This window comes from Lipophrys pholis (genome assembly GCF_963383615.2).
Source record: "Lipophrys pholis genome assembly, chromosome: 7".
Lineage (NCBI taxonomy): Eukaryota > Metazoa > Chordata > Actinopteri > Blenniiformes > Blenniidae > Lipophrys > Lipophrys pholis.
The window spans coordinates 4018646-4035281 of record NC_137638.1 but is presented as its reverse complement, the minus strand read 5'-3'; the positions used below and the strand labels follow the sequence as shown (position 1 = coordinate 4035281).

At 42.7% G+C, this 16636-nt stretch overlaps 1 protein-coding gene across 1 annotated transcript in view; it reads right to left on the bottom strand.

The window, feature by feature from the left end:
- The window catches only part of olfml2a (olfactomedin-like 2A), a 31491-nt gene that overhangs the window by 9626 nt on the left and 5229 nt on the right, over window positions 1-16636 (bottom strand). The window contains exons 2-5 of the mRNA XM_080467589.1: window positions 6582-6845; window positions 5562-5669; window positions 5307-5483; window positions 2386-2632 (exon numbers count right to left, since the gene is read on the bottom strand). Of these exons, the coding sequence (XP_080323715.1) occupies window positions 2386-2632; window positions 5307-5483; window positions 5562-5669; window positions 6582-6845 (796 nt within the window). The remainder of the gene's footprint in view (window positions 1-2385; window positions 2633-5306; window positions 5484-5561; window positions 5670-6581; window positions 6846-16636) is intronic.

Here is a 16636-nt window from a genome sequence, read left to right as displayed (position 1 = left end):
ACCGGTTGAAGGTAAGCTGTTGTATGAAATAGGTGTTTAACATTCAGCGAACCTCAGCTGTACTGTGGGAGCCACAGCTGCACTAATCAGCCCTAACATTATGACCACAGACAGGTGAAGGGAATTACACTCATCACAATGCCTTTAAGTGAGTGGGATTTATCAGGCAGACAAAGTGGTCCCAACGAAAAAATTAAAAATTAGTGACTCAGTAACAGGCTCATTGATACAAGTGGGGACTGAAGGTTGTTGGCTCATGTGATCCTATTCAACAGATGAGCTACTCTAACTCAAGCTTCTCTATAAATTCATGCTGGTTTGGATTGAAAGCTGTTAGAATACACAGTACAGCACAGTTGGCTGAGTACTGGGAATTAATGGGGGACCAACACAATGTTAGAGAAGTGGCCATAATGTTATGGTTAATCACATAATATGCTGAAGGCGTGTATCAGGCCTTGTTTACACGACAACGTTTCATGTGACAACACCTAATCCGTTAAAAAAAAAGTGTTGCATTTACATTGCAGCAGCGGACACACTGACAACCATGTAGTTAGTATGCCGGGCCACGGGAGGGCGCTTTTGCTTGTTTTTGTGATGAAACAACACAGACGTGCAGAGAATGCTAAGCTATAAATGTGAACAAAATGCAGAGAACCAGAAATTCGTATGGACTGATGACAAATCGGATGCTATCGGGGGAGAATCCCAACTATAAAACTACTGATATGGACAATAAACCTAGAATATGGACCGTGAATCAAACCACTACGGGTCGGCCATGTTTGTTTACAGGCGAATGATCGGAAGGAACTATTTTCAATGCGAGGGGAGTGGGGGGAGATGCGCATGTGCAGTAACGGCGCTCCGTCGCCTCCGGCAGTCTCTGCAGGAGGGAAATGCGACCGTGAAAGAATCTTTCCACCTTGGGAGCTGGATTAAAAACTTTGTGGATACAGTGGATCTGCACACTGGTGTTGTGTAAATGGACCCCCCAAGAGGATAAAGTTTTGCGTATACATTCGTATACGTTGTCGTGTAAACGTGGCCTCAGTCTTCACTGAGTGGATAAAGTTTTTAAACTCCTGGCGTGGAATAGAAAAAAACTTTCTGAACGGAGGAGAACGTTGGAAGTTCCACCAGGAGTGGAAATATTTTCAGGTGACCTGAAATGAAGCATGAATAGAACCTGTGATTCCAGTTCAAGTCAAAGCGGTCTGAAAGTATGGAAGAGACTTTACTCTATCCCACCACTAGTTGGTGCTGTGTTGTTGTATTGTGACTCCACACATGCAGAGAGTCGTACGATGCAAAGATTCAATTAAAAGGCCTTTCTCAGAAATGTGTTCCCACTTATGCAGATGATGGTGTCGTAAATGTGTAAACACTGGAGTCCTCCATTGTTCTTGTTAATCTACTCTGCACATGTGCAGATAAAGTTATTTTTTTATACCGTGCAGTACTGCACGTTTGAGTTAAAGTGTACATTTTTACATGGAGATGAAGAGCGGGGGGTTTGGAAAACGTTTTCAAAAAGTTTTAAGTGACTCCAAACGCTTTTTCACACAAACCAAAGTTTTTGCTGTCTTCACTCCAACATGCTGCCTAAATGGCGCTTAAATCCAGCTCTTCGCTCCAGATTATGGAAATGCAGCCTAACAGCTCCGGTGGGTTTGACAGCCGTCGGCTCACCAACACGGCAGAACACGCGGCGTGACAGCGTTATGTGCGCGTGCCCTGTGCAAACGCAGCATACCTATTCACTCAACTAGACTTAAAGAGGATTGGAAGGACTCAGGAGATGGCGAGCTTCCCCGCGCATCACCGGGGAGTGAAGCTGAGGCATGTCATGGACGTGGCAGCGGTGCATTGAGACGGCATTCCAGGTATTTTGCCAATAAAAGATTTGGATTTCCTCGCAATGACGTTCTCCCTCCACCGGCTTTGCTAAAAAAAACAGTGTGGAAAAAAATCTTCGTACTGCAGGTGTGCCAGCGATGGATTGCCCCCGTCTTATTGCCTCGCGCTCCAGTGCAAAGCTTGCAACACAATTACAGTCCAATCGCACATGTGTGTATAACAACAAGCCTCAGGAAGACAATAAATACCCTTGTATTGGACACTAATTCCACCTAATGAAAGATCTACACCCAGGATCTACGAATGTGCTCCTGCTAAAGCGTCATGCGCCGTCAGATGAGCTGGCTGAAGAAAGTAATTTGGATCGTTTTCAACACCCACAGTGGATCACGCACAGATGATCGCACACAGATGGGAGTGCACACTCAGCTAAAGTGTGAGCACACTGTTTGCCTTAGCTCACACAGGGCGGCAGTTCTGTGGACACACCAGAATACTAAAGTGTGGATGGACCCTTCTCACCTCCTCTGTGCTCGTCCTCGTCGATTTTGGTGGCCTTGTAGTACGTGATGCCGCGCACCACGCCCGGCTGGTGGCCCAACGCCTTGGCTTTGGCCGTCGGGTCGGGCTTGACCGGCTTCGCGGGTTTAACGACGTCTTTCTTGGGCTTGATGACCTTTTCTTTGGGCGTTTTGGGAGGGGCTTTGCCTGCAGGGGTTTTCTTGTTGGGTACTTTTACTGCCTCCTTGGTTTTCTCATCAGTGGTGTCCTGTGGCGACAGTGAGCGTTGGAAACTCTGGTAAATATACATTATTATACAGATGATTAATAGATTCACAAATCCAATGTTTGTTTATTTATTGTGAAGGAAATTTTCTACATTACTGGAATCGAACTCAGGATTCATGTCTGGAACTGTTGATGATTACATACACTGACCATTTGGTTTTAGCAGATCAATGGAACTGCACTGAGTCATGGGACAGAATAAATACAACTGCATGGGCAGCAGATGTCGAGGGAGGGAGGCCACGGCACAGATGATGTGCTACTATATGAGTAGAAGAACACTTTTAATGCCTCCTCTGATGTCGACAGAGGACATCACCCCATTTGGCCGGGTAGAGCTCTGACATGGTTTGCATCTGGTTCTCAGTATACCGTCACTAGCCTGGTTGTTTTTCAACTTGATTCTCTGTAATAAACCATTTAAACTCGATATTTGATCTCTAAAGTGTCGACACCACTGGTTTAGGTAATGACACTACTTCCTTTGATATTACTGAACGCATGTAAAAATGCTGTGAAATTTAATCAAGATATATAATTCTTTCATTTTGTGAGAAATCATACAAAAGTTCAAAATAAGAAGAAAATAAGAAATAATTATTGTTGAATATTCTGCAGACATTTACCCAACCACAATTCTGAAAATAATACCAGAGTGTGTTATCGACAGAATACAAATTGCTAAAGTGATGAGTGACATTTTTCTCATATATCGTCATTAAAAGCTGCTTCGTCTGCAGACCTGATGATGTAAAAATATCAGTTATAATATAAATATGCTGACATTTTATAGGATCAATGGGATATAGTCCATCACCACATAGACCAGGTATCCTTGAACACAATTTAATGTAAAGTTGTCAAAGAGCAGATAGTAATTTCCTGTAAGGTTCTATAGAACAAACATTGTTAGAATCAATGAAACTCATTAAATTAACTCTGAACTCACACACCACACATACATTAGAGGTGGGACCAGATTTTGTTCACTGTATATTTTTAATAAGTAATTATTCTTGATAACATATAGTTCTAGAATACCGTAAAAAAAAAAATTAAATAAATTTTTTTCCTCTTTTTACAAACACTACAATAGAAAACAAAACATATATCATGATTTTACAAATACTGTAAATTAGTAACAGTTTTAGCCACTAAGGGCAGCAGAAAGTAGTTTCAAACATCAAAGATGTTTATCTTGTTATCAATTAAAGCATGTTGTTGAATATTTTAGAACTAATTAAGCAGGAATAGTTCATGTGAAAGCAGTTAATTTCAGATAAGGTGGATTTTTCTTTGTCTTACAATCTTCGTATGTATCTCAACTTCAATTCAGCTGTATTACCCCCATTTTCACTTAAATTAAAATGCTTTACCATCAATCTAAAAAATTACTGCTTTAAATTCCTACTTTTCTGATTTATTATGTCTCTCTTCTGGTTTTTAAATCAGCTCTTGAGGGGAAATATCCGTCTCTCCGGTAGCCAAACACTCTGTTACTGCAGCTCATTACAAATGGTCTGAAGACCATTTGGTGCTCAGCATGCAGCCAGTTTTTAGAGCTTCTCCATGAAAACCGATACGCTCCTGTAACCCTCAAACAGCGAGGATCAAAGACTTTTAATAGGTGTGAATGGTGGACAAGTCAGAAATACTCTTCAGAACCTCACAATACTGATGATCTGTGAGACTAAAATAAAGATATTAGCATCAAAACTCAATGTTTTATTGTGAAAAGTTGCTTGGTTCATTAAACAAAATGGTTTTTTTCTTTATACGTTTGAATTTTCCACAGTTTATCCACAGAGAGCAAAAATAAAAACCAGACCAAGACCTGAAAAACCTACTGATGTATGTATGTATGTATGTATGTATGTATGTATGTATGTATGTATGTATGTATGTATGTATGTATGTATGTATGTTACCACCTTTTCATGACATTTTCAGGCACGATTTGTCTTTATCCAAGGATGGTTCCACAACATTTTGAGAGCGATTGGGTCAAAGGTCGAGGTCATGGAAAGGTTAAAAAAAAGTATTATTCTTCATAACACGGTCAGTTTTAGTCCGATTGATGTCAAACCAATGCCAAAATTTTCCGTTTTCAATTCCATATCCTCTGATATGCAACATGATGCCACCATTACCCTGGTTAATAGTTGGGGGTCAAATGTCAGGGGAGGGGGGGTCACACGGAAATTGTAAAATCTGTGTCTATTAGTGTCAAACAGCGATAATGTGAAGCAATTCAAAAGACCATGATGGAAGGGGTTGTGTGCTGGATCAAATAACCTTGTAATCCATCGGTTTCCATGGTGACAAATGTGAAAAGCGACCCATGCTCCTGTAACGTGTCCTGTGTTCAGTTAGAGGCTGAGAAATCACAGCTATTATATTTCTACGTTAGAAGTCTGGGGAAAAGTCGTCAACATTTTTCAGGGCGTTCACAATATCTAAGAATAATTATTAAATATTTATAGAATAAATTCTGTGACTCTGTTGCACTTTTGCCTGAATCGTTTTTCTCATTAGACCAATAAAGTCATTTCTCACCACTGAAGCTAATTCACCCGCAAATCGGACCAAACATTGATTTCATCCCATTTATATGGAAAAGAAAAGTCCGGACTGTGACACTCGGTGTTGCCCACCTGTGCTCTGCTCTCGGCGGCGTCTTTCTGCAGCAGCTGCAGGCTGAGGCCGGAGATCTCCTTCTTGATGCTCATCATGATGTTGGAGTAGTTCTCGTATCTCTTGAACTGGTTGGTGAGGCTCGTCATGCTGTCGCGCACAAAATCGTTCTCGCGCGTCAGGTTGGTCTTGATGGTCTGAAAGACACAGCCGAGCGTTACCTCCACCTCGTCCTCACGCCCGGCCGGACTGAAGACAACCGCTTGTTTTCCTACCTCCTCCAGCGTGTTCATCTGAGACACCACCTTGTTGATGTAGGCGTGGACTTTCATCAGGTCCATGCTGTAGAGCGTTCCCTCCAGGAGGTCCACCATTGATTGGAGCTGCTCAGAAATGAAGAAGCTGTGTTATTAATCGCCACCTCGACACAGATTGACAGCTTCACGTGGACTCCGTGAACATTTTTTTCCTGCTCTGGTCTTTTAGCCTGACAGCCGAGGGCGCCGGGTTTAAAGTGCAGTCTCGGTTCTCCCCGACCTTTTCCTCTGTTCCCCGCCGTCAGAGATTTATCGGGTTTATCTATAGCTGAAATGGAGTCGGATCAAACATCTGGGGCTTCATATAGTACATAGCGTGCTGCTCCTGATGGGGGATATTCAACGTGTGCTTGAAGTATGTCCAGAGGAGTGCTGATGCTTTCAAGAAACATGTACGAGAGCAAAGACAAGAAAAAAAGGGCTTGTAGCACCGCATTATGTAATAATGGTGTAATATGTAATTAATACATTTTCAGTTCATTATGTAGTAGTGTGTATTTGTAATAACTTATTACATATCGCAACAGTTATTATGTAATAACGTAATACATTTTCAACTTATTATGTAATAACGCCACATTATGTAATAATCTGCCACATTTTGTAATAGAATTACATCACATTACAATTGTTGCAATATGTAACAAGTTACTACAAAATGTGGCAAAGTTTATGAGAAAATGCCTTCAAGAAATCTAGCTGTTTGTCTTGTTTTTCTTTTTACTTGGTTATTTTAGCTTTCTTTCTGTTTTTCATTTTAACTTTAGCTGTCGTCCCTTTAAAAGCCGTTGTGATAAGCGAAGGAATGTTTTGTCTTATGATGAATAGTCTGGTGTACAGATTCCGCTAAAAAAAACGAGAGTGTGTGACGACATGTGTTTTCCAGGGCCAGGACTAAAACCTTTTTGAACAAGAACTTAAACCGTCCAAACACGTGAAAAATGCTCATTTGAAAATAAAACACTCTCGTCTGCCCACCTTCAACAACTCTGGGGCCTGTTTCTTCAGCTTCTCCATCTTCCACTCGTTCTCGCAGGGGTTGAGGGAGGACGGCGGCGCCGTGCACGAGCACTTGCAGTCCGACCCGGAGCTGACCGTCTCCACCGTGTAGAAGTCCTCCACGCGGACGCTGCCGCTGCGCAGACGCAGGCAGGCGTCCTTGCTGAGAGGACGCATGATGCACTTGCAGCGGCAGTCGGAGCCTTCAGACGTCATCCGAACCGGCTCAGTCTCCCCGAAGATCTGGAAGACGGAGGGAAGGAGAAATATTCAATATGCAGAAGAAGAATCTACTGAGGCGAGGTGCACATGCGCTGTAGCGGCGTTTCAGAAAAGTTCTGTTTATGCAGAGACGGGAGCGTTCTGAAAACGTTCCACCTTGGTAGATGTTTTCAAAAAGTTGCGTTTCCGGTGGCTCCGAGCACTTTCAGGACGCGTGCTATTTAAAATCAGTCGTTCTGCCAAAAATCCTTGACCGCAACTGAGATCCACATGAACAAATGTTCAGTAAACACATACGCTGTGCAATGAGCCGCGTGGATCTCCTTCATCTGCACTCACAGATCTTTGGGTGAAAATGTGTTGCAAATTCAGTGATTTGGAAGTAAAGTATGTGCGTCTATTTTCTCCAACACAATTTTTTTTTTTTTTTTACAGTAATTCATCAATAAAAATGAACACCTTCAGGTCACACCCCATTGGTTTTTCGTTGTATTTTAATTTTGTGTGGTGTTGTAGGAGATTATGACACACCAACAATAGAATATCAAACCTGACATGGAAAGAAGCAGCCAAAACAAAGGAGGAAACCATTTATCCCACATTGGGACATCTTATTCATAGTTAATGTTAACTACACATGCTGCAAAGCAGCGAGCAGCAGGGATGCAACCTTCTCTTTTGTTCCTAAAACAGTATTTTTGAAAACGTTTGAGAAAAGACACAAGCCGTGCAGTTGCCGAATCTCCTTGTTTTTTTTCCCCCCACTGCAGCTTAGTTTAGATGTTTTATGAAATTTTTTTTAACAAAAGTTTTGCAATTCGTCGAACCAACATGGCCTCATTTAAACTCCTAATCCCCTGGGCGGGTGAACACTTCAGAAAAATAACTGCATATTGCCCAAAGACACACAGCCTGTTTAATTCTTTAACACATTAGAATAAATGTTTTCTATTGTCTTTATAAATCCTACTGATAAAAATCAATGACATTTTAATGCAACTCATCATTAAAAAACAATAAACGTGAATGTGGGTCACCTGAACTGATAACTGAGCCAGAACGACCAGGAAGGAAATAGAAACACCCCTGATATCCTGTCCAGTGTGTGACTTTTTTTCCCCTAATGCAGTAATATCCTGACGTTCACTGCTCTGGACTCACACTCTATACGGTAAATGAAAATAATAAAAGGTCTGACTGTTGTGCCTCAGGTGGAACAGTTAACCTCAAACCCACATTTCTATTTTGAATCTCGACCCCCGACCTCGACCAGGTTTAAATCCTTAAAATGTCCTTTTCTCTCCTTCTATCCTCTAACCCAAACTGGAACAGCAGATTCTGCAGGTTCTGCAGGTTCCCTCCTCTTAAAGGAGAGGTTTTTTTTAAATGTATTTCCACCTTCTCCTCTTGCTTATGTTCAATATATTTTTTTTTCTTTCTGCTTTCGAATAATTGTGCTGTATTTGGCAACAGAACTAAAATTTATTTGAATTCTTTATCTAATTTGTCTACAAATCCTTTGTCCCCACTGCAATAAGACTTTTTAATGCCTCCTGAAGTCACACACATCTATCTATCTATCTATCTATCTATCTATCTATCTATCTATCTATCTATCTATCTATCTATCTATCTATCTATCTATCTATCTATCTATCTATCTATCTATCTATCTACCGTTTTTACATGACGTTAATCAATTTCTACTTCCCTCACAAAGCAGAGTGCGCCAAATCCTGTTGTAAATACAGGGCGTCAGACAACAAAACGTATTTTTCAAGGCACCGTCTGCGTTCGTTCTGGTTCTTTAGCTGCACTAAAGTAGTTCGTGAAACACAGAAATCCTGCACATGAAACATGAAGACCTTATTCAAGCTCTTAATGTGTGACGGTTTCATTTCTAAGGTAAACTGTGCAGTTCCTTCCTCCCCATGTAGGAGCTACTTTCCAGTCGTCTATTCCATCAGTGGAACTCCCGACTGGACCTGCCTCCAATAATAAATCCATTCATTGTTGTCGGGGAAAACAAAGGAACGGGAAGGAAAGTGATCTTAAAAAGTAACCGCATGCTTCCCTTCTTCTGAGTGCGACTCAGAGGAAAGCCCCAGAGACTCAACAGAATTCGTTCAGCTGCATCGCCCGGCGGCCGCGGACGGTGACATGGCGTTGGCTTACTTAATAAAACGCGGGGTTGGGCACGGCAGCCTGACGACATGGTCCAGGCTTTTCCTCCCCCAGAAGAGTGCCAACTGACAAAAGGTGGAGATAGTTCTCCGACTGGAGTCCAGCTACACAGATTCCCTGCCCTACATTGCATGAAACGGCGTGTTTGTTGATGCTGAGCTGGCAAACTGAATTCAGCTGAAAACGCTCCAGCGTGTCCGTCAAAGTTAGTCAGGCCTGATTTCACGGGAAACTGTTCGGAAAGCTGCTGCAGGCTGAAAGAAGCCTCCATGGCTGCCGCGCTGTGGGCCGATTGGAATACAGTTAAAGCAAAATTCAGATTTGTTCCAGTTTGTAAATTCAAAGTGATAATCTTGTAGTACTGATGACTTCCCGGGGATTTAAATCAATCCATCAAAGCTGTTTCCAGATAATAAGGACTGCAGTCCAAGTCCCTGTTTACACAATAATGTTTCAAGTTAATACATGTTTCTGCGTTTTTGTTTCAATAAAGTTTCACATTAATACAACAGAGTTTTGAAAACAATGTCCGTTTCCAAGAAAACAGCTGAAAATGATGTTATTTGCCTGCCAGACCACGAGTTGGTGCTGTTTGTTGTTTTTGTAATGAAAGCACACACACACACACACACACATGCAGCAGAGAACAACACGCTGTAAACATTAACACCAGGAGAACATGAACATTCTAGTGGACAGACGACCGAGTTGCATCGTTATTACGGTGACTGTCAAAATAAAAGTACCAAGTCCCAGGAGAGTATGGACTGGATATGAGCTAACGGCCTGAAGTCGTCTTTCTGCCTTTCTTTCTTTTTGAGTGGCGGGAATGGTATGGACGAGGTGGAACCAGCAGGTGGCAGTAGTGCAACTTCACGGATGCCAACTGTCATTGAACCCAAGTGAAGAAGAAAAAGGGAAACGGTCATCAGGGATGAAGAATCTGCTATAAGATAGAGAGGGAAACAGTCATCGGGGACGACGAGGGCAGTGAGAAACAATGTAGATAGACAGAACCAGCAGATGGCAGTAATGCAACTTTATGGATGCAAACTGCCGTTAAATCAAGAAGAAGAAGAAGAAGAAGAAGAAGAAGAAGAAGAAGAAGAAGAAGAAGAAGAAGAAGAAGAAGAAGAAGAAGAAGAAGTTGCGTTTTCCATGGCTCTGAGCAATGTTGTCGTGTAAACTAAATTAATTGTGTGCGTTAACCTGTGAGAAGAGTTGTGTTAGTAGATCGTTTGTTTTATCCGTGCAGCCGCTTCAGTAGATCAGCTCCATCGTCTCTCATTAGGCGACAACATTCAGTAAACTGGGCGGACTTGCGCTAAATTCCAATGTGCTCGCCTCAGCAGTCCTTCCATCCACACATTCATCTTTCGTACCACTTCATCCAATTCAAGGTTGCAATTATGTGGCCTGTGGGAGGAAACTGACCTACGGAACATGGAGACTTCACTCAAAAAGGACCAAGGAAAGAAGTGGATTTTAGAGAAAATCAGCTGTTTGCACATGGAATCACAACACACCAGGCAGACTGTTGATGGTTTTATTGAGCATATGTGTGCAGTGAAAAGAGGATGAGTCACGTTCTTATAATTCCTTTAATTTAGTTTTTATTAGCCGGCCTGCAGGCAAAATGTTAGCATGGCACAATGTTTTGTTTGTTCCGCATTAGTGCCTTTTTAATCATCCACGTTTATGGGAGCCCTCATGTCTTCAAGTTCTACATTCTGCAGCTCATTGCACGAACTCCTCCGCAACACTATCACATATTATTACGTTGATTAGTTGAACATGTTGAACCCATTTCCACTAATATTCACAGGATGGGAGTGGAGCTACTGGTCTACAGGTGCAGCCATGAGTAACAAATCAGATACAGATTTTTTCTCTCTGTTTCACTGTGATTTCAGCCCGTCGGATGGAGTCACGATCTTCAGTGGGAGGAGGTCTGGACTGTCATTGGAGATTTAGGGATTTCTATAAACTGAAGGATGGGCACACGTGGAATCACTTCCCCACGATTCTTCTTTAATCAGATGTGGTTGTGACCTCGCATGACTGAATCTGTGAGGAAGGACTCAACATCATGAGAAATGGACTTTTAGTGCCATTTGCCGTTCCAGCAGCTTCAGTGACCTTTTACGATCGCCCATTATTGGACCGTAGGTCCTGCTTGCACGACAATGTTGAAAACGTAAAACTTTCCTGGTGTTTTGGTTGTCCGTTTACACAACAATGGTGTTTGGAGTTTGTTCAGCTGGTTTTGCTCAAAGACACTTTAAGCCATGGACACACTGCGATGGGAATCAAACCACCAGCCACAGATGGATGATGACCCTCACAGAAAGACTGAACAATGTTTGAGTAAAATCAAACTGCATGTTTGAAATGTTTGGGAGACGGTGACAACACTAATCTTCTACTTTCTGTTTACAACATTCATCCATCTCTCTATTAGTTTATCTATCTACCAGTCATACATCCATCTATCATGCATCAATAATTCTATTTATCCATCCTTCCTCTCATATTTCCATCCATCCATTTCAGTCATTCAGCTTTAAAATCTGCTTGTTTTGGCAAATATCTTGAAATTGATGAAATATGTTGACTAAATGAACGACCGTATGAATCATAAGAGGACGTGTGTTCAAAGCCAGTTACCGTACAGGGTCATAATAAATGAAGCTCTGTGGTAGTTTGTTGTTTTTTTTGTTTTTTTTTTATGTTTTCTTTATAAATTGTTTACCGTTGTTACATGAACTCAGATTTTGTCGTCTTCTGGTCGCGCAGCCGCAGACTGAGAGGAGGTGAAGGAGGGAGTGTTGGTGTCTCATTAGTGAAGGAATGCAGGCGGAGAGATGGGGACGGAGTGGAGGCTTGGTCGGGGTACTCTCCCATAAGTTAGATGAAGCGGGGGTGAAGGGGGGTGGGGGGTGGGGGGTTCGGACACAGGGCACGACTCCTGTGTGCAGAGCCCCGGCCAATCCTGACCCACGTCAAGCGAAAAGGCAGCGGGTTGACAAATGCAGCAGCCACATGAAAACAGAGTGGATTAGCAGATTAAACTTCTTGAGTGCGGGCTACGACTCCGGCCCAGCTGAGCCGCATTGTTCAGCCGCCAGCTGAACGCCAGCCTGTGCAAAGCAACAGCAGCTTTAAAGTGACAAGTCAAGGGAAGTCTAGATAGATTTGCTGCTTGATGTCTGGTCAGGAAGGACGAAACCATTTTGTAGTAGCTCGTCATCGGAAAACCCGAATCCTTCGGTCAGTCGGAGCAGCTGCTTCCTCCCCCTGTCAAATCATTTGCGCCGTTTTTGTCCAACTGACCGTCCAGCGTCTCCTGCCAGGCTGACCTACCAGCATGAGAACGGGCAACACAATTAAGCGCGCTAATAATTAAGAGCAGCGAGTATTTAACGCATGCTTTGAGCTTTGACCTCTCAAGTGCAGTCAAGTTTCAGGTCAAGAAGAGCGCGGCTTAACCGTGAACTCATGTCTGCACAATGGGAGGAAAAGAGCTAGCGTGCCGCGGCGAGCGCTATTAGATCAACCGCTGCAGTCGTCGGGAGCTAATGCGCCCTGACGGGATTGAAGTTAAACCCCAATTCTGCTGTGGATCATTAGAAACACTCAATGTGCTGCACACAGAGTGGTTACCTGCATTATATGAGTTCTGGCTTGATTGGAAAATCTTTCTTGACGTTGGGCAGTACACCATTAAAGTTAGCGGTCCGCTTTGGCGGCAACAAATAATACAATAAAGTTGATTGATTGAACCAGTCGAACCTTCAGGAAGTCACCGGACCGAGTTATAAGTGATGCTACAACACTACAAACTACAAACACTATAATATTGTTAAATAATAAACTATTTCTTCACAAGAGTGTGAATATTGCACAATGGAATCATGTATAAAAGATTACTGGTTTATGACGGAACATGGCCTAACATCTCTCTTAACTTTTGATAGTTATATTTAAGATGACTGCAACTGCCGGCTTTAAATTTCAGAACAAATTCAGTCCACCTTCCCTCTACTTCCACTCGACACCATAAATATATAATCCTTGTTTTTAGCTCCGACCTCTTGAATGCAGGCAGGTTTCAGTTGTTGTTTTTTTGTTGCACAATTTGCAGATCACGTCCAGTCGACCCTGCAGGGAGTCTCTGCACTCCAGCTAGGATGACGCAAGATTTATACAGACACAACAATCTTGTTACAAATTGAAGTATTTCGTAAATTTTTAAGAAATATTGTCCCGAGGTTGACTCCACATTTTCCAAAACTGAACTGTGCTCTAAACCCACTCAAAGGCCTTTTTGAAAATGATGTAGTTTTCATGTTAGGCCACTAGTGGGTGCTGTCGGTTGTTTTTGTCATAAAGAAAAACACACACACGCAACCGAGAACAATACACTATAAGCGATAACAATGGGAGTACTCAGACACTTGTAGGGACAGACGACCAAGTTGGATTGTTATTACGGTGACTGTCAAAATAAAACTACCAAGTGCCGGGAGAATCTGGACTGAGAGTCATGACACTCTGGAGGAAACATTGTCCATCTATTGAGCATGTGCACAAGAACCGTGGTGCACATCTGCAGTAGCAACGTAGTCAGAAAGTTTTATTTTCCTCCGTTTCCATGAAAATGGAGTCGGACGGGTTTCAAAAAGTTCCACACAAAGTTGTGTTTTCAGTGGGTCTCAGCACCGCTGTCGCGAAGATGGGAACTCGAAATACAAAGAAAGCTCTTATGTTTTCCCTTGAACACGTCGTTGTTTGAACGGGGCCTAACAAAAACAAGTTCAGAAACTCTAAACCAAGGGTGGGCAACTACTTTTCCCAAAGATAAATTAAGTTGACTTGAGTTTTGATCAATAAGAATCATCTCTTGATAAAAAGCTGTTTGTTTGTTTTTTTACATGATTTTTATGAGTTACTGTTGCTCCGTGTCACTTTTTATTTCCCAGGCCTTTGTCTGGAAATCATGATTTTATTTTTCTACATTTCAAGTTCAGTAAATGAGTATATGAGAACTATATATTTTTTTTATTAATCCCCTTCTTTCTCCACTGTAAAACATGTCACGACCAGAAATGTGAAAACGTCTAATAATGTGAAGAATGTGACCGTTTTAGATTTGTTGCCCAGGTCTGTTCGAAAACCGTAGATTCTGGGTTTCCTCCTTCAAGTCTCCTCCGACTGGGTTCTAAAGTCCTCAAATCAACACCTGCTTTGACCTTTGACCTGTCAACTGTGGCCCAGGTCAGATTCAGAAGAACATGAATTAAATGTGAACTCCTGTTACAACTAGCATCTGCAGAGTGATATAAGATCAACTGCAGTGTTTAGGGAGCCGAACACACTCTGACTGTAATGATGTGAAACTGCAATGGTGACCAGGATCCTTAAGAAATGCTCAATAAGTACTGCAGAACATGTGGGGGCTCTTCTATTTCTTGATTGTGGGCAGCTGTTTACCAAAGTCTTGGTTTTGTCTGCCGGAAACCGGTCGAACGTCCAAAGTGCACCCAGCTGCAGTGAGGCTTGATTTGTGTTCAAATAAAAACACGTGTTGTTTAACTAGTATATTTGAACAAGTTAGTTAAACTATTCAAGACATTGTCCCTGGATCCACTCATTATGGTCAACAACTCAACTGCAGAGATTATATGTTAGGACTCTGTCCACACCACAACGCCGTTTCATGTCACTGCATCGGTTTTGGCCATTGACCTCCGTGGCCTGGTGTTTCAGGAGCCTGAAAACAGGTTTTGTTTTCTGGTTCAAGAATGGATAAATTTGAAAACGCAGCCTCGGCTTTGGCGTGTGGAAGGAAGGGCAAGACACGCATCAGCTGAAAACGATGATGTCATCGGCCCCGCCTCTCGATCCGATAACCCCGCGACGTCACTTTGCAACAACAGCAATGGGGGACCACCCGCTCAGGAGCGAGCTGCAGAAGCTCCTGATGCTATTTGGTTTGAGACGTTGAGTAACTGAATTTCTCAAATACAAGGATTTCTGCATGCTGTGTCTTCTTCTGCGTTTTTTTGGCATATTTCTGTGGCAGCATAACAGCACCCCCTATAGGCCCGGCGCATGCACTGCATCGTTTTGAGTAGTTTTCATGGGAATTTTTATTTTTATTTTTACAGGGAGTACAAAGATCGTTTTGTCTCGTGTGGAGAGGGCCTTATACATTCTGCTTCGAGCTTTGACCTCAGCTGCAGTCAGGTCAACAAGAACAAAGCTTAAATAGGAACTCATGTCTGAACAATGGGAGGAAAAAGAGCTAGCGTGCCGCAGAGAGCGCCATTAGATCCGCGGCTGCAGTCTTTAGGAGCTAACGCACCCTGACAGTAATGAAGTTAAACCCAAATTCTGCTCGGGATTGTTAGAAACACTCAACGTGTTCTCTGCCGTCATTAGCCACAATGCTCGGGCTCGTGTTTCAGCGATGTTGTGTGTGCAGCCGTGTCCACGTAAACAAGGATATCCTCTCTTTCTTTTTATTTTTTTAACCGCTCCGCCAGCAGCTGATCACTGAGACGTGTGTAAAGTGACGGAGGCCGGTGTCTTCTGCAAACATCAGAGCTGCAGCCCGTTCTCTTTGTTTCCAACTATGCACAAAGAAAAACCCCTCCGCAAATCCCTCCACTAATCAGTCTTAAAGCTTGTGATTTTAAAGGACGGACTACCCCTTTAAACGCCACATCATCTCCTGTCAAAGGCACTCAAGACTAAAAAGTAGGGGCCACATTCCAGCCCCGAGGGTCCGCCTGATTTCTAATCTAATTAGCGGCGCTTATGATAAACAGTCTTACTGTGCCACTGTAAAGATTAACGGAGTACAAAGGAGGAATTTCATTAAAGCCCTCGGTCTGGAGATGGACCGAGGGGTCAGCGGCTCAGACGTCCAAACCTCCGGCATTAGCATGGGGATGTTAATTAGCTGAACACAAAGTGTATCGAGCACTCGCTGCTTTTGGGGGTACACATCAACATTCCTGCTGGGTGTGTTTATGTGTTCGGATCCTCCTCTGAACCACACGGCACAACAAGAGAATGAAAGAGAGCCCTCTGTTTCTTTTACCCAACAAATGGATTACCGACGTGAAAGTGGATTAAGCCACTCTGATGTTTTTTTGTCGGATTTTCACACTCGACTGTTTTTTTTCCGACAGACGAATCAGACCATTATTCTGCTCGAGGAAGAAAATGCTTGCAAATCAAGCTGTCAGGACGACGCCGTAGCGAAAGCCACACACTACAATCATCCACTTATAAGCATAAAGAGACACGTTTCTCATTATTACTGTGTGTTTTGGTGGCTTCAAACAAGAGTGGAATGACGATTTCTTTCGCCAGTGGGGTTGTTTTTTTTTCTCCAGCAGATGTTTATTGCAGCTGATCAGAACCAGATTTCATAACTGGCCAGTGACAGAGATTCTGCACATCAACGAAAAACAACATTTATTGAACAAACCTGTTAGACTATTAAACGTTTTGAAGCAAAAAGTGCCAATAAATATGAGACCAATCAGTTAAACAGCTCCGATACTGATTGTGGCTTCGTTTCAGAACAAGCGTGCACGGAGCGGATTGTTTGTTGT